Raw genomic sequence first — 18,902 nt, forward strand, 5'->3', positions numbered from 1 at the left:
ACTGTTTTGACATGACAATACAAGTGGTTGAAATATTTCTAAACGCCAAAAGTCTCAATATGAACTTCGCATCGTGAATATTAGAAACGTAATACGTAATGTATTATTACATTTGTTATTCGTACTACTTACGTATTTTAAATCAAACAATCGTATAGAGTTTTTAGTTTCCATAGTTCAAACATAATTTTAAATAATAAAACTTCTGAAAGTTGCAGTAAAATTTAGAATATAAAAATGGTGAGCTCATGAGCTCCACTGACCACCCTTATTCTGTAATACAGTTATCACAAGGATGACGAATTAATCAAATACATTTTATTCGCTCGTCTTAAACAATATTATTAGCCTTTTCACGCCATTGAGTCAAATGTACCTAATAAAGTACATATGACACAGGTGTTGTTTAATAGCAACGTTAATTATATACAAATATTGCAGCTCCTACCTGCCTAGGATATTATTTCTCGTGTAAATAAAACATAGGTACATAATACGCCTGTGACCCGCGTTACTGGTCTCGAGTAAATATTGAACCGGACAAATTGTATTAGTATAATAAAGTTATTCAGTATCACATCCATATAGGTTAAATAAGGCGAAAATGTAGTATCAGACTGCACCAGATTTTTATTTCGTCAAGTATAATAATTTGTGCCTTTATTCAAACTAAATATTAATGACTGCAAAATATCATGTAATCTTCGTTCGTGAAAATCTCTATAAATTATAATATATTATGAATAATAGTTTTATTATTCGAAATAAAAAACTTTTTATTAATTATAATATTTATTTTCACGCCATTGTTACTAATTTTAAAAATCTTACCTAACCTCATTCGTCGGGTAATTTGTCACTTGAATTATTTAAATTATGTCTCATAAACAATTATTTCAATACAGTTTTTAACTAATTAGGTCCGAAGTGTATAACATATAAATTTTATTATACCACAAGCATACATATTTTTTCAACTTTCGAAGCCTGAAACATTGTAAATCTTCAGTTGACTCTGTGGACAGACTCATTGGATTATTATCAATTAAATGCAATTTGAAATATAGTATTTATTATTATACTAAAAAGAACGCACATAACAAATAATACTATCGAGTCTAGACTTTAGTGTTGTTGTTTTTTGGACTATGAAAAAAATATAATATTATGTAAAGAAAATATAGTAAATACTTCTATACTTAATAAAACAATCCAATTTACATTTTTCTATCTCGTGCAATTTTCAATTTTTTTTTATATATACATTATTTATATATCTGTATAAATGGCCACTAAAAAAGCATACCTTGTGCGTTTGTAGTATTTTTTAAGCTTATCCATGGTGTTTAACTGAATATTGCATTCTGTAACTTATTTAATCAATTTAAAAGTCAGGTAGGCTGTATAAGTTCAAATAAGGTTTTTTTCATCAGAAAAGTTGCATTATGCATGTAATAGACTAGACATTATACTTTAAAATAGTTTTTCATTGGATTTAGTAAGTTTCCTTAATAATTCAAATTGAAAACGAGCAGTTGAATTAAAAAAATTTTAAGATAGTAGAAGTGGCATTACTTATAATTTATATTGTAATTTATCATTCATTTTTATTTGAGGACTCTCCTTGATAATAATTTTTTTTAAGCTTTGCAGATTTTTCTCATTCTAAGAAGAAAACTTCAGTGATTTTTTTAAATAAAAAGACTAGAATTTGTTTATAACTCGTATTATCAATCAAAAGTAATATTCTTATATTGTTTATAAAAGTTAAAAATATATAAATAATTAATTTTAGAAATATTTTTTTTACGTGACCAGTATAGTTCAAAGCAATTACAATGTAATACAACTATTTTGTAAATTCAATACCAGTGATGGCCATATATTTTTAATTTGATATATCGTTATTAATAGCTATAAAATTTAACTTTACAAGACTTCAGAAGAAATACAAATAAAAATAAATACAAAGTAGCTCAATTGAATTTTTTAACTATATTATACGCTTATTGCAAATATGTGTATTTATAGTTGCAATACATACTAACACTAGTTAATACATTATAATACACAAAGTAAACATTTAAAAATTAATTATTAGAATTAAGTAATTTAATGATATGATTTTTTTTTTAACAATAATATGTTTGATTTATTTTTAAGTTAAAAATGTCTTTACCATCAACACAAATAGGAACACGACTGCAAGGTTGTGTTGGCATTTGCTAGAAGATCCAGTTACTGCAAAATAAAATGAGAACCTCGTATTATGTATTGTCATTGAGTATATATTGTAATAATTAAAATGTTAATAATTATTTACAATATAATATACTCAATAATATTGTTCAAATTTTGCTTGCTAAACTCAATACAGGCGTTGTTGTTTATATTAACCCTCCATTAGTCTCTTTGGGTATTTTTTGGTCACACGTAAATTAAATGTGACCGGTGTAAATTTCTTACCCCACCAGACTAATGACGAGTTAAGACAAACATTATATGTATTTTATTATCTACCATTTTACATATAGCATTTTTTATTTTTTAAGATTTTGACACATATACTTAACTGCGTTCTCTACTTTTTATCAAAAAATACTAGGTTTAAATTTTTGTATTAAAAGAACTATTAGGGTACTATATAAAAACAAAATAATTTATTCAAGGCCGGTGGAGCCATTAAGAAACTAATGAACAGGCCATAATATGTTCTATAGCCATAAAGGGACCCCTCGCCAATGATGTTAGCTTTTCTAAAAAAATATATTTTGGGCTAGTTGAATATTGTGCCGGTATGCTCCCAATAGTGTCTGATAATTATCTTACTACGTTACTGTATTAAAGTCTTTCAGAGCAGCTCTTTACTTTGTGTCATGATCATTCAGATAAAAATGTTCTTTGTAGTTTTTGTATTCTGTCTCAATAAATATTCAATCAAGAAGAAAACACGAGTAGGCTTTTAGTAAAAGAAAGATCGGTTTCACAATACCGATGATAATAACAATTGTCTGAAGTTTGCCAAAGGATCCTTTTTTTTTATTAAGCTTAGCACGGGACACATTATTACCGAGCAGAAGTGCTTCTCTTTTATCATGTCTCGGCAACACTTTCTCGTTGTCACCAGTCCACAAAACTGGCGAAAGGATCGCCACACACCTAACCCGAACCGCTCCGTTTAACACCGTCTCTGCATCCAAGGGTAGATGCAATCCTAAAGTTGTCGTCACAAGCCCTCGAACGTGTATTTGCGGCGGATACCTCTTCAAAGATTCTTCTTTTGCCTGTAACACATACACACAAGTGTACAATGATACAAGATCACTTTAAAAAAGTCACTATATAGGTATGTATATTATATATTAAATATTATTTTTGCTCGCCACTTCTGTAGTGTTTTCTATACATTTAGTTTAAAAATAACACGAACCTCAAACATATTGATTTTAAATAACAATGAAATTTGGTTTTCACGGTTTTTATTATGTTAAACTTGATGTTGAACTACCAAGGTTCGAGTACATTATCGTGAGTAGGTACGTGTATAGAGTTATCTGACTATAATATCTGACTAAAATCTAAAATAATATCTAGCTTATATTGAATATAAAACATGCTATGATTTTTCAACTTGGTAAATTTGAAAGAGCTAATAAATAAAATTGAAGGGTTGACAAAACCAAGAAAAACTATTTCTGATTTATAAAAAAATAACAATACCATATACGCTATTATTCATTAATACCTGTATTACCTAAAACGTATAATATTTGATGAAATATTTGCATAAACCAAATAGATACAGAATAAGCCATTTAAAAATTGAATAAATACGATTCACAGGTTTATTTAAAAGCGAAAACCTAAGCGTGTGAGTTATATTTATTTGATAGATATACTTTTGGGAAATTGTAAAAACAAAATATGTTATCATTTGTTATATATTAGTTACAATCAGTAATAGTAGCATGTTTTACAGTCATGACTTTGATATATATTACGGTTGTATTTTACTCTAGAATCGTTCGTCAAAAAAAAATATTCACTACTCGCTAGAGAAATCATAGTAAACGTCAGTTCTAGGTTGTCAAAAGTACTAATACTAGTGTACTAATACTGTAAAACCATGGTAACCTTAAAAAAGGTTTTCGGTGCATGTTCTCAAATTTTTAAAAGGCAACCTCGGGTTGACCGGGAGCTTATATTGTCAATTTCGTTTTATATCGTTTTATCATTAAGTTAAAAATAAAACAAAAATATATAAAAAAATTAATCCAATTATAGAAGACTATTTTATCATTAGATTCCATTGATTAACTCACAAACGTAGTAAAAATGAGTGAATACTTATATTTTTTAACGGCTATAGTAATTACACACTTGATTAGTAAAATATTTCAATAAAGACACAATTGTATACTCAAAAACTGTATTACAAATTATCACTTTTCAATTAAGTTTAATTTTAATTCATCCCGAAAGTTTCCCTGGTAAATTATTCTTCGAGCGATCAAAATTTAAATTTGTTTCAACCCCTTCTCGGGTAAGTAATTATGGTCTGCATACCGGATTTTGGAAAAGGGGATGGAACCTTCTACGACAAAAAAGCCACAGCGTGACCGAAATGCGTGTATGAGCCTTGCGTGTAATAATCCTTTTCACCGGCACATCATATTTTAAATACTGGTATGCAAAAGACAACCTCGTTAAGCAATACTCGAATAATTTATTTGTGTACATTATTTCAGAACTAAACAGGCCCAAAACCGTTAACAACGTCAGTAAAATAGCGAAACAAGTATAGAGGTTATAAAATAGTTAATAGACGACAATATTATATTATATTTCTTATTCGTAATTAAGAGGTCGTCACACCACTTTTTTTCGGCGCGTAAAACCTGTCTCAGAATATGCAATTTTCTGGGAAACCGAGTGGTTTTAGCGTATACTTGCTAATGAACAAAATTAAAGATTAAAAGTTTATCTACATATTAACATAAGGTTTTTTCGATTATGTTACTAGGAACCAAGTTATAGATCTTTGAAGTTTTCATTTTTCAATAGCGTATATCTTCGTTTCAAAACATTTTATCGAAAAAAACCTATATTAATATGTAGATAAATTTTTCATCTTTAATTTTGTTAATAAGCAAGTATGCGTTAAAACCACTCAGTTTCTCAGAAATTTGCTTATTTTGAGACATGTTTTAGTCAAATTTTAGTAGTTATTAGTGCCAGTTTGTTTTACCTATTTTATATATCTTATTGTATTCTATATAACGTTATTAATTTAAATTAAATGTACAAAGCTGATTAAACTGGTCGACTGATGGCTATAATTTATAGTAATTATTGTACATATAATAATATTGTTTTTTTTTATTTACGTTTCATGTAAAAACTTAACTCGTGTCGTGGAAATCAACTAAACATTTTTTAAAAAAATGAAGAAGAAGGAAATGCGATGCTAATTCAGGGATGAAATTGAACGGAACATTTACTAAAAGTAAACGAGAAACAACCGAGGTTAGAATTAATTTTCGTGGTCATTGTACCGCATAAAATATTTATCTTTGGTTTAATGCCGATTGTCAGGTCAGTTCATTAGGAGCCATACCTCACGTTTCCTACTGGTAATAAAACCGTCGCGACAGAAATCAACTGTATAACCTAAGAGAAAAGAAGGTTTCATTATATTTTCTTTTCACTGTTATTCGTCTTTTATTTTACGGTTTTCGAATTTTCCGTTCTATTCGTGTTTCGCGTCGTAAAAAGTTAGCACATTTTTTTTTTATGTTTTAGCTCGTGTATGATGAGATTTAAATCATTGAATCTCGCGGCCCGAGTTCCGCTAAAATACATTTAGCAGACGTCATTGCTCTGATTTCGGTCGTAAATTCCTACCGTTAATAGCAGTTTTCAATGTATACTTGCAAGAACTTGATTTCGGCAAATCGTTTTATTGCCTTGAAACGCAAACGGTCTCTCGGAAATTTTTTACGCTATTTTTTTTAAACACTTGTTTTTATTTTTAATCTGTTTCTTTCGCCATATTTTGAATCCGGTAAGGTATAAGCTATACCAAATGAAACTGTTGGAAACGTACAATATCAACATTTTTTTCCAATTCGTCTTCACCTGAAATCAACAGGTGTCCGACTTTTGGTTAAATAACGAACATACGTTTTCCTATTTTAAAATTCTATAAAATATAAATCTCAACTTGTCCTTCTTACTCGGGTACGTATAAAGAAACGGTCGATTGGTTTTGAGGATAAAAAACTCACAGGCTCGATTCGGAGTTTGGTAGAAGCAAAAAAAAAAACACCATCGAGGAAAAGACACGCAAGTAAAGTACATAATTTTGTTCCGTTGAGGCACTTCAAAGCTACATAGATCGTATCTACGCCTGAGCTATGTATTTTCTCGAACGAGAACAAGTATAGGGAAAACACGTCTACATACGACCGTAAAAAAATATTACCTATATCCAAACGGGCTATTCCATATCAAAAATAAAATGCGTGTTTCGATCTGCTTGTCGCATTTAAAAACCCTCGAAAATACATCAATTTTTGAAACTGGCGAAACTTCTTTTCGAGATAGATATCAGAAAATGACTCACGGCCGTTTATGTTTTATGGTGTACAACGCAGGGGAAGATAGCACATTTTTTTATACAGTGAATATTATATTATAACCAGCCAAAAAATATAATAAAACATAATAGACACAAGCAAATGACAAACGCAGTTTTAATATAAAATAAAAAAGTTGCAATAAAATATTCTTAAAATTGAGATACCTGGGCAATAAATAATAAAATTAATGATTAAATATACTAGCATGGAAATGTTTTAAAAAAATGTTGTTCACATTAGTTGTTTTTTTTTACTGTACTATAAATATCAACATTTGTTTGTACTGTTTAAGTTAAATACTGTAACTGGTACTGTAAAATATAATGAGGTATGATGGAAATGTATTTATTTATTATTGCTCAAGAATTAAGAAAATATTATACTTGCCATTAATACCTACGACTAAATAGATGTACCTACAAATAAAATAGATTTTCTATCAAATATGTTATTATAAAACAAAATATAACTTATTAACCGTGATTATTTAACAATTTATAAAACTAATCCACATTATAATTACACAAGTATTTTTTATTTACTTCTAAAACATCAACATTTATCCATGAATTTATTTAATGAGACTAAAATTAATAAAACACGTGCTAAACATATCATGTTTCGTTTTAAACTATTTTGGCTTCAAGTTATTAATAATAAATTATTAACTCTATTAAATTACAATATTCATTCAATACCTAAATGTTATGAAAATATAAACCCTTATTGATTAGCAAAATTGAATAATTTAAAATTTTTATGAAAGCAATAAAATAGTGTGTTCGAGATTAGTTTCTGTTGTTTTAAAGAGTCGTTAATTGATAATATTATACTGTCAGGATATGATAATAAATATATGCTTATCGCCTTTAAACTCTCCCATAACGATTCCTCATTCTGTCCTCGTCACAACGATGAATTTCCTTGCGACTTCCCCCATCTGCTATGGTGTCCTGCTTTGTCTCAACTTCGTGCTCCTCTCTTCACCACCCTATCCTTCTATAATATCAACCATTTTGACACTTATTCCATTCTCAATTCCTCAGTCATTCCCATCATTAAATCCGTCCTTCTCTTCATTGTTGAGTCCGGCTTTGCCTATTGTAATTGCTGTAAATAATTGTTTTTTAAGTTTTTTGTCTTTGTAAATATCGTTCAGTTTGTACACATTAATTTTTAGCATCAATTCATACATTTATTAATTTATAATTGTAGAAATAAATAGTTTGTACTAATATTTCAATAAGAAAATATATATATATATGCTTACGGGTATATTGTTAATAAACCATTGGAGAGTAGACGCTGGGTAGGACTTGGCCGACGTACAGTTTAAGTTTATCGAGTCACCAAACTGATAAACCGATTTGTCGCCAGTGATGTATGGACCGTCTTTTGGTAAATCTAAAACAATTACAATACAGTAAATCAGTTTATATGATGAGTTTATTGCGTTTAAATCGAAAAGAGAAAAAAAATACAGTTTATTTATGACAACAACCATTTATAGTAGTGGTGGAAATGAGTGGTTTTATTGTGAGAAGAAGCAGATAGAAATAGAAATATTATACTTCCCGACTAGAAGATTATGTAAATACAAAAGAAAAGAGAAATATGACAAACACCGAAGACACAATATAAGTATTATTTTTATATTGCTTCATATTCTAAAAACCCTACTTTTCCCATCAAAGTTGTAATTATTTTTTCTGTTTTAAAGCACACGTTTAGAAACTTCAGAATAATTTAATATTACCAACGGTAACTTGAAATTGATACCGAAATTACCAATTATGGTAAAATATAATTATAATATTGTATAAGACGTGTATGTTCGTGTATGCGTTGAATACATTTATTTATTATTTTTTGTGTTTCTTACAAAATTACAGCTTATTATTTCCAGATAAATGTATCGTATTTTACAAACTATATTCAACAAAAATGTATAGGTATTTTGTAATTGTAGCTGTCATACAACAGCTGACAGTTCCGGTCTTCGAAAGACCCCTACATCGGTCAATCGATATCAAAAAGTCGACTACTGCAGCCTGTAAAACGGTTCAAAGTGTTCAATGTGAATCAGACCGTATGCACAGTTAAAAGTCTGTTCAATAACATATGAAAAAGTGCTAAGCCCCGATTCCAGATCGTGTCTACAAGAAACATACTAGACACAAATCTTAAACAGAAAATCACAATCCAAAAAGTATTATGTGTTCTATCCAAATATGTGACGCAAAAAAAAAACGAACGAGATTTATTTCACTAGAATGGAAACAAGTTTATCTATTATGTAAAACGACCGACACTGAAACATCTTGTGATGTAAAATTAGCAGAGAATACACTGACAGTCATTATTATTACCAATGATGAAATTGACGACTCATCGGAACCAAATCAAGAAAGCAACAACACGTCTTGTTGTAGGTACTACAAATTCATAAATTGATTTACACGTCTCGTCGGTGTTGTTTATATAATTCTAAATGTAAATTTGAACTAACCGGTTAAATGGATGACTGAAATTTGATTTATTTTTTGATTAGATGTTTACGATGTTTGTACACATAGTTTTAATCAAATGGCTTGTACTATGTGAAGGTACTGGCTAGTATAAATCCTCCTTAGATTAAATGTGTTTGATATACTAATGAACACATTTTGATCTCGTTGTGAGTCTAATCAATTATTTTGTGGTTTTAAAATGAGGTAGCTTATGAATTGCTCATATTATTACTTCGTATTTAAGATTATACATACTTAAAAGTAGGAGTAGGTTTGTGTATTATTAAAAAGTTAAATAAACTAAACGTTTACTAATGTATGTCACTAAAAACAACAACAAGGATTTGGCCGGATCACATGAAATTAAAATCCAAAATGAGAGCCAGCAGATGTGTGAAGTGCTTGTAATAAAAACTTTTCCGTTGGTTTTTTTAAACTAGAATCTTTTTACCTTTCAGGTGGGTCAAAGAGACATGGTGTACAATTTCCACTTAAAACGTTGCGTTGTTGTAATACAAAGAGCGTTGTTTGCGAATAGGCGTTAGACAATGTCACTTCGAGTTACACTTGTAACTATGTTTCATTTGTATTTCAGTCAGACCGATAGTTGAAAAAAAATAGTAGAATCAAGAACCCTCAGAACCGCCATAGCTGTTATAGTAACTGTTCGTAAAAGACGTATGCACTCCACTCTGCGGGAACTGCGGTTTCTCACCGAAAATATTTTTAGTGAACCGGCAGCTCATAAGTAATACGGTCTTATATTCCTAATGGAAAATGCAAATTGGAAAACGCTGTACGGATCAGTAAGTAATCGATTTCGAACGTGGCAAACACCAAAACACAACTCTGGAAGGCAATTATTTATATTGTGTGTGTCTTATGATTATTGGCATTACTCGATGGCAATCTTAGAAAAACACGCGAATCGTCGGCCATTGCCGTGAACTCGAGAATCAAAATGATTTCTACGATAGACTTCAATTTTCGAAAAGAAAATTACTTGGTTGTCGGCCGAATAATGTACCATTAGCTTTAAAGCAATGCATTTGTTTTGGACATTTTTTTCGTTTCTACCTTTACCACAACTGACTGGTGGAAATGTTATGTTTTGAAATTACGACTATTATGTATTGCATTTGTGTTGTATACTTTAAAGACATTAGGTATAAAGTCTACGGCGTACACTGAACAAATACAACTTATTTAAGATTATTGAAAAACACTAATACGGACATACCATGATTAATATAATTGACTAAACGCCTCTACAACATTTTAAACGTCATATTAGTTTTATATGTATTGTGTACATATAGGTATTGTAATTATAAAGTTAAATGTTAATGTGATCCAACATTTAGCTTTATAATGTTACGGTTTATGAGAGTAGTAAGGCCAAATTAAAAATTAATTTAAAAAATATTTGATGCGAAAATAACCTAGTTATTCCTATAAAAATCGAAATGTTTAATGGATGTGTTTTCAAGAGAATTCATAAAAAACAGGCATAATTATTCTATCTTCTCTCTTTATCGTACATATATACTCATTTTTTTATACACTCTTTTACACTAATGCGCAGACATCAGTCTTTGTCAAATATTAAGTGCCAGCGATTCATAACTGGGACGTTTTTATTTGAATTCACCACCAACTAAGAGTCCTTTGCTATATATTTCGTCTCGGCATTTTTTAGTATTATTATTACTGTTATTATTATTTTTTATTCGTCATCGTAATATTATTTGCTGCCGAGGCGCGAGAGAGATAATTAATAACACACAACCGCCGGCAGGTGTCTACCATTGCTATATGACCTATGTTTTTTTTTGTGGTCCTCATTTTTATCATTATTTTTTTCTTTGCAGTGTCATGTTTTTTGAGAAATAATATGAACATCTATATATTATAATATATGTACACAATGTAAAGCACGTCGGAACGCCTAACATGAATTTGCCGGTTGTTGTAAATAATGTGCTGTCAAAAATTCGAATAACAAAAATATGACAACCATGAGGGGTAGGTACTTAATAGAAAGTATGCCAGTCCGTATGAATTATTTAGTTTAATATACATTAAGGGGTATCGAGTGATCATTACAATATCCAAGAAGTAAAGTAAACGAAAAACTATTACAATATTATAAAATATTATTGCCAACTTGACTCTAAACGCAAATTAAAAAGTTCACATACATTTACGATATTGATTTATTGACGGGCGTTCTAGTTTTTGATGTAGTATAGGTTTTAATTATTACTTTCTTTTATATAATAATATATTAAAGTAACTATCATATTATGATAGTTAATATGTTAAAAATAGTTTATATCTTCGGTTTAATAGTAATAATTTTACATAAACAGAGTCAAAACAGTTTGATATCAACTCATTAATTACATTTTCAATAATTATTTTCTCTTTACTAAAATAAAAAATATAGAACAAATGTTGTATGTAAAGGAGTACGATTGAACAATACCGATTTTCATCTTCAAAGTTGAGTATACCATAAGAGCCATTCAAGCAGATAAAACCATAACTTTATTATTTTTACAACTATATTGTTTAAACGAAGAAGTTTTATAATAATTTATTGTGCGATTTTATATGTGGTAATTAGAATTAAATAAATTAATCGAATATAATAAAAGACAAAAGCCAGTCCAAAAATTAGGTAGATACATAGTAAGTCACAGGGCAGAGGCCACAGATTTAAAGGAATCACTTTCAAAAATTACTTTTAATAAACGCTTCGATGAAGACAATTGAACTACGGATCCCGATAAAATTATTGTTATGAGTTATGACAATAATGTGCTTAACATTTTAGTTTTGGGGTGCTAGGGTTGATAGCCTAATTTCAATAGAACATAATTAAAAAAACGTAATACAACTATTTTTCACACCTAGTGACTATTAATTCACTTTCCCGTAGCAACCAAAAAATTGACTTCAGGGAAAGTGTAATTTTCCCATATTTTTTTAGTTTATTCTTATTAAAAGAAAAGTCCCAAAACAAATTTTTAAGATTGTAAATGTCGTAGCCGAAATTCTAGATCTTCTTTGAGTCTGATTTTCATTCCCATGCTACACCTAATGAAAGCGAAGTAAAGAAAAAGTTTCTACAAGAGGGAGGACATGTTTTCTTATATTTTTTTAGTTCTTCAACGTATATTAATAACAGTATGTCTCAAAAATATTCAATACAAATTTAAAACTTTTTCGACCATTTTTAAAAAATGTATACCGCGTCGCGCCGTAATTAAAAAAAAATAGGCAAATTTTTTCGGTGTGTTTCTCGATTGGAAGAGGAAGGGTTATTCTTAAAGAAGAGAGGTGAACTTATTCATTTAACCCAAAGAAGTTCTATTAGGTACAATTTCTGATCAATAGAGTTGCTGCATAAAAAAATCGGTTCAGCGGTTTAAAAGATATCGTGGTCCAAGCACAAAAAAAGTAATTGAAGAAAATGAAGAAAACATTATAACGCTTAGTATGTCTGTATTTTCTTGTCAAGTGTAAGCGTAAGATATTTAATTATTTTTCATCTAAGAATTTATTAAAATGATTTATGTCAACATGTGTTACAATTCACTCCACCTAATTGTCAAGAACTGTGCGTATTTTTATATATTTTTTGTATATTTAATAAATATTGACATAAAGAAACCTTTTCAATTTTGTAGATTTGTAAAAAAAAGTATACAGATTTTTTTTCAATTCGAATGTATGAAGCAAACCTGTAAATATGTAAACAGACAGTTTTATGATGAAAAAACCATTCGTTGCTACCTACATATAATATACATGAATACATCTTTATGCACTATATAAATTGGGTGTTGTAATACAAATAAGTACTATTTATAATATATAAGCCAGTGATATTGCTTACTAACGGTAAAGGCGAATGTTAAACAAACTTCGGTGCATTGAAATAAAAAATTCAAATTAATTGCAATGGCCAAAATATTATTGTTGCATAATCTTTATGGCTGGTCAAGGCGACCTACTATTTCTATGGTAGGATGTCAGAAGTTACCTGTTGTCAATTTTTGTTATATTATAATTATTATTATTATTATTTTTTTTTTTTGAAAAATACTTTGTGATGTAGTATAGGCAAGATTTGGCCATTATATTTTGTCTCAATTCTGACCATAACTATTCTGAATTATAAATTTCTTCTTTTTATATTTAAATATTATAACGGTTTTCCAGGTGATGCGAAATCTTGACCCTTTTGAGATTCGGGTGAACAGAAAGGTCGACTGAGTGAAATGTGGAATATTTTCACGAGGAGTTGTTTAACACTTTACCATAAACATCAGCGTTACTCTACATAATAAATTAATCGGCTTGAAAGAAACTTAACAAAAGAGCCTAATAGAGTAGAAAAAAATCGGTTGATAATTTAATGAAATTTGCGATTGTTTTTGCATTCGTGCCAAAACTTTAATTAGAGAGTAAGATTTATTTTTAACCGTTATTTTAGTAAAATAATTATGTGACCAACGCTAAAAGATTTTTTCCAGATAGCATTTCTGATTTAGCGCATAAGTTAAACTGAGGTCCGACCAATAAAAAAAGCTCGAATGGCCAAGAAAGGAACAGGCGACAACACGGCCGTCTTCATCCCACTCGCCGTTCTTCCGTAAAGATGAGCAAACTGAAACTGTTTAATAATTTAAGAGTTCGTGACATTAACTTAATTGCATCTGATTTATTTATTAAAATTAAATTTTATTATGTGTACCGTTTTCTATGAAAATGCTGTTCAGTCATTCATGACTGATGAAGATTAAATTTTCGCAAAGCAGTTAGATACATGCTATATAATTTCTTTATATCGCTTTCACTTTTTAGTTCTAAGGAAAAGGGTACATGATCGTGATATTATACTATAATAAATCTATAAGTTAACATAGTAGGTTCACCGTTCACATAATATATTAGTATCAATATATATTAATTTATTTTAACAAAATGTGATTGTGAAAATATGTATGTGGATTAGGTCGAGTAAAATCAATCTCACTATTTTTTACTTTTGGAAATCGGTAATAGAGTTTTTAAATTATTACTTTCCATAAGATTACATTTTTTTATTAAAATTATCAATTTATCATTTTTTCCCGCTGAGAATGTCTGAGAATAAATAGCGTCTTAATTTAAATCTTTAGCTGTCTAACTGATTTTTATATAAAAAAAAAAGAATTGGCGCAAGCCACATGTCCTAATTTAATCAGATATGAATGGAGGACAAAATTATTTTCTCTTTAGAAATTGAAAATTGTAACATCAGTATCGATACAAAATTACTATGCACAGGTGAAAGCGGACCGTCTTATATTTTTATTATCACGTGAGGTCTTATACAAAATCCTGAGCTCTCCGCTGCACTGTTTTGTCAACGCCGGAAAATGGGGGCCAGAGCTATTGTGTCGACGATCCGTCTGATAAACCTACTAAAGGACTAGTAGGTTCCGGTCAAAAGGAATAAAACTCGGACCGTAGGGATTTTCGACGATTTACGACCGGGCGTTATTAAACGTACTCTCAATGCAACGGTCATCGGTTAGGAGAAGTTTCCCGAATACTGCTGCAATGTTTTGCTCACGCTGGACCCCCCCCCCCCCCAAACGTTATACCATCGTGTTCGGTAGTCGAATACTTTCAAAACGGATAAAGCGCAACAGCGTGCATTTTTGTTTTCGGTGCGTTGCCGGCGTAAAATATTATTGCCCGGACCGAATGGGAAAGCCAGGTCTCCCCGGCAAGGTAACTTATAATATACCGTACATACATAGGTCGACCTCGGCGGCAAAGCAACGGAAAACCTTTTTAATTTATCACGCCCGTCACGGAATTGTTTGGCTTTTCTCGAAAACGTCGAATGACGGTGAATTCACATACACGGCAACACAAGCGGCAGACTCCAACACCTAGAGAACATCGTGTGCGTGCTTTGTACTTACCATGTAGCTGTTATACACACTGTACTCGCCTGCCTTCTACTTTCCCTTTGCAAAGTCCTTTAAAACGGCAAAGCGTACTACCACAGCGATTGCAGTTACCATGCCGATAGCTGCAATTTATCATAAAAAGAAAACAAGAACAACGGACGAAGCTCGAAAGTCGACGCAACCGCGGCTCGTCTTGGGAATTATCGTTGATACAACGATATCACGGTATGTTTTGTGTTAAAATTATCAATTTTGATTAGCTACGACCAGTAATGTTTCTCCGCAACTCGTGATTGTAGTGTACAGGTATTAACGTGCATACGACTATAATATACGATAAGAGTTCAGTTAGCTACTTAACTAGTGGTTCGTTGAGCAGCCTAACCATAATAGCTTTCCCCACAAACGCGTACAACGACTGAACGTATTGAAATGCTAACGCAGTTGCAATTAAAATACCCAAAATTCTGTACCGTGTACTACAATTTACGTGTATACCGTTCCCCTATAACAATATAGGGAATGTTAAACTCGATTATTTTTACTAATGCAATCTGTTTTAGTGATATAGACACAATTGAGTAAGTTAATGCGTTGAAATGCAATTTAGTTTGGATATTATTATAATATAAAAAATTTGTATTGTAAGATTGTAACAAATTATCATAATGTAAACTTAACAAGCCTTGAAGGCCCAATGCTGCCATCATAGGGTAATGGTAAGAACAAATTATAATTATATTAATTAGTTATTGTGTATAAAATGTGAATTATTGTTATAAAAACAACAATTGCTATTACAACATTCGACGCTATCGCAAAAAAGTATAGCTCTATATAACTGTTAGAATTTGCATACCATAAAAGAGCATAGATTATTTTCATCAAAGTTGGGCACCAAACAGTTAAAATTAAATTATAATTATAATTTTTAATTTAACTGGGTTTTTATTTACTTTTTTTTTTAAGTTTTAAACTTAACTTGCTTTACCCTACATTAAACGTAATACGTACACAACGTATTTTTTAAAATTTCAACCCAGTTGTGTTGCTTTTTATTTTTTTTACAATTGAATATTGTTTTTGGTATTATCTTTTAGATCAAGTGCTATCGATGTACTGACCGTTTGTCTTATAGTGTGTCAAACATAATCCTCTCCTGTTTTTATACAATATTTTTCATATAGTTTTTAACTAACACATTTTTAGTGCACACTGCATATACCTAAAACCATTCACTAATCATATTCGGTTAAGCTCTAATAAAAAGTGTTGTACTATTGTAGTAAAGCCACAGTTTATAAGTTAAAAAGAGTCTGTACGTGTCACCTAAGGATCAATACGTTTCCTCAGGTGTTTGTGTATACAAAAATCTGTATTACAGTGGTAATCTGTAAAAGCAGTAAAACAATTACTACACCTATTTTATTTACTAGCTCAACTACCTCACAGAAAATTAAATTCTACAGAAATACCTTATTTCATTTTGAAATTAAACTGTTAAATTTGTATTATTTTTATTAGCTTACAAGAATACCTTAACAGTATTAACAATATCGGTTAAACTTGTAATAATGATACTTAATAGCTAAAGCTGGCTAACAATAAATCTCTTATCCGTTAATAACGGCAACTATCATAAGCAGATAGGAAATGAACACAACTTTTAAAACCAAACAAGTAATCCATAATTGATTACCGTTTAATTACAGTATATATTATGTCTATATAGTATAGTCGATTTACAATGTAAAAATAAAAAAATAATATTTTTCTGGTTTGCAAGTAGGCACAGTTAGTTTATGGTAGCAATGTGTTTAAAAGTTTGGGAGAAGGTGAAGTGATGTGTAAAAACCAGATTTTTCTCATCAATCATATTACTTGACTGTCCTAAAGCTCCACTTTGGCCATTCAATTTAAGTTCATGAACATAATATTCATAATATTCATAATTAACAATTAACTATTTAAAATGTTCAATAGGTTAGTAAATTAGAATTGCAACAATGGTTTAAGATATATTTAAGCATACGATATCGGGAGTGTCTTAAAAAGGTAATTTTTCTACGTGAAAGAGAAAACATGCGTAATGAGCTTGTTGTGAATAGGAAAAAACAAAAAGCTACACACCAAAATATATTTTAACAATTTTCCAAAAATTAAAAATTAAGAAAGTCTACATGCCGACTCGGCAAGCGTTTTTTCGGTTATTTTCGACTTTCGTTTAATTCACTTAGGAATAATACTACTATTTTATTAAAATATAAAGCAACAGTATTTTTGGTGTGAGACGATATACTTTCAAATTTCTATCGGCAGCCAAAGTGTAAACTCGGAATAATTCAGTAGGGAACAATGGTCGGTCAACGAGTACGATAACCCAAACTCGATGTCGGTGGTGACGATTGGACGATATTGAAATATCGACTTGGCGAATGTCAAGGGGTTTGCGGAGAGGTTTTCTATTGTAATTTGAATGAAAAAAAATAAAGAGACGAAAATATATGTTTATATATACATATATATATATACACACACGCATAAGACAAGAGACCACTTTTTTTTCATCCATAACACCACACGCTCACTTTACTATCGCCGAGAATAAATAGGAAATGGTATTTTGCTTGCATACACCGATTTGCTATTTTGTGACAGTTAAATAGCTCAATAGCCTTGCCGATCCACGTCCAAACAAACCCTCGTTACATTTTTAGATTTTATAATTACATATACCGCTTGATTTATCCTACAACTGTAAACCGTTTTTGAACCCTGCTAAGTACAATAGTATTTTCTAAAAGGCAAATATTGGTAGAGAACTGAATGCAAAAAATTATTTTCGAAATTATTGAAGTTGGCTTACGAGGTATTATATCTAAAACAGAAGTACATTGACATCAAGAAACTTCAGTTATATAGGTAAAAGAAATTACATTTATTGTGCAGATATAACATGTTTTAATTATCATTTATATTATTATAGGAATTATGGCATATAAAAATTGAATAGGTTATATAATAATTAAACACAATATTCTACATATAAAGGGGAAGGTATTCTTATAATTTACAACTGCATAATTAAAACGCAATTAATATGCTATAATATGTTCCAACAAATATGGAGGTCCATATGTCATATAACATATTGTATAAAATATACTGTATAACTAAATATTTTTAATATAAAAAAATGTTTATAGCCTCAGGTTTTTTTTCGAAACGTATACGATTTTTATATCAAAATTTCGTAACAAAAATTGTTTATATCGATTATATTTCACTGTTGTCATTATGTAAAGCAAAATTAAAATATAAACTTTTGCATAATGGAAAATAAATTTATTCGAATATAAAAACAAATACAAATTATATAGTTTATAACAGATTTATAATATAAATGGTATACTATTTATATGTATTTCCTTGTTAGATTTTTTTATTATCATATTGTATAGTAAAAATAATAGTTAAACTGTGTTAAATTTGTTGGAACATATTATAGCATATTAATTGCGTTTTAATTATACAGTTGTAAATCATAAGAATACCCCTTTATATGTAGAATTCTATAAAAAAAACTATTATGTCAAAAGTATACTTACATATAACTTCCATTCGGCCACCGTCTTGTGCTGATGCAAACGAAGGCGCTTCCGCAGATACCTCGCACCGGTAATTAGCTGTAGTTTTTAATGTTATATCCTTCAATGTTAATTGACGACTGTTGGATTGCGCATGCTGAAAAATGTAATTGAACATTTATAGCACAC

At 29.9% G+C, this 18,902-nt stretch overlaps 1 protein-coding gene across 2 annotated transcripts in view; it reads right to left on the reverse strand.

Annotated features, from left to right (window-relative positions):
• Window positions 1-1,958: 1,958 nt before the first annotated feature.
• LOC126838580 (uncharacterized) overlaps window positions 1,959-18,902 on the reverse strand; it is a 38,084-nt gene continuing 21,140 nt past the window's right edge. Inside the window, exons 4-7 of one of the 2 annotated variants that reach the window (XM_050573105.1) lie at window positions 18,735-18,870; window positions 7,912-8,045; window positions 3,071-3,284; window positions 1,959-2,241 (exon numbers count right to left, since the gene is read on the reverse strand). In XM_050573105.1, coding sequence (XP_050429062.1) covers window positions 2,159-2,241; window positions 3,071-3,284; window positions 7,912-8,045; window positions 18,735-18,870 — 567 coding nt within the window. In that variant the 3' untranslated portion in view covers window positions 1,959-2,158. The remainder of the gene's footprint in view (window positions 2,242-3,070; window positions 3,285-7,911; window positions 8,046-18,734; window positions 18,871-18,902) is intronic. The other variant, XM_050573104.1, reaches the window with a different exon arrangement.

This window comes from Adelges cooleyi, unplaced genomic scaffold, assembly GCF_023614345.1.
Source record: "Adelges cooleyi isolate 19-005CV unplaced genomic scaffold, UGA_ACOO_1.1 ACOO_flye_CR_arks_rails_tigmint_CR_PRNA_30, whole genome shotgun sequence".
Taxonomy (NCBI): Eukaryota; Metazoa; Arthropoda; class Insecta; order Hemiptera; family Adelgidae; genus Adelges; species Adelges cooleyi.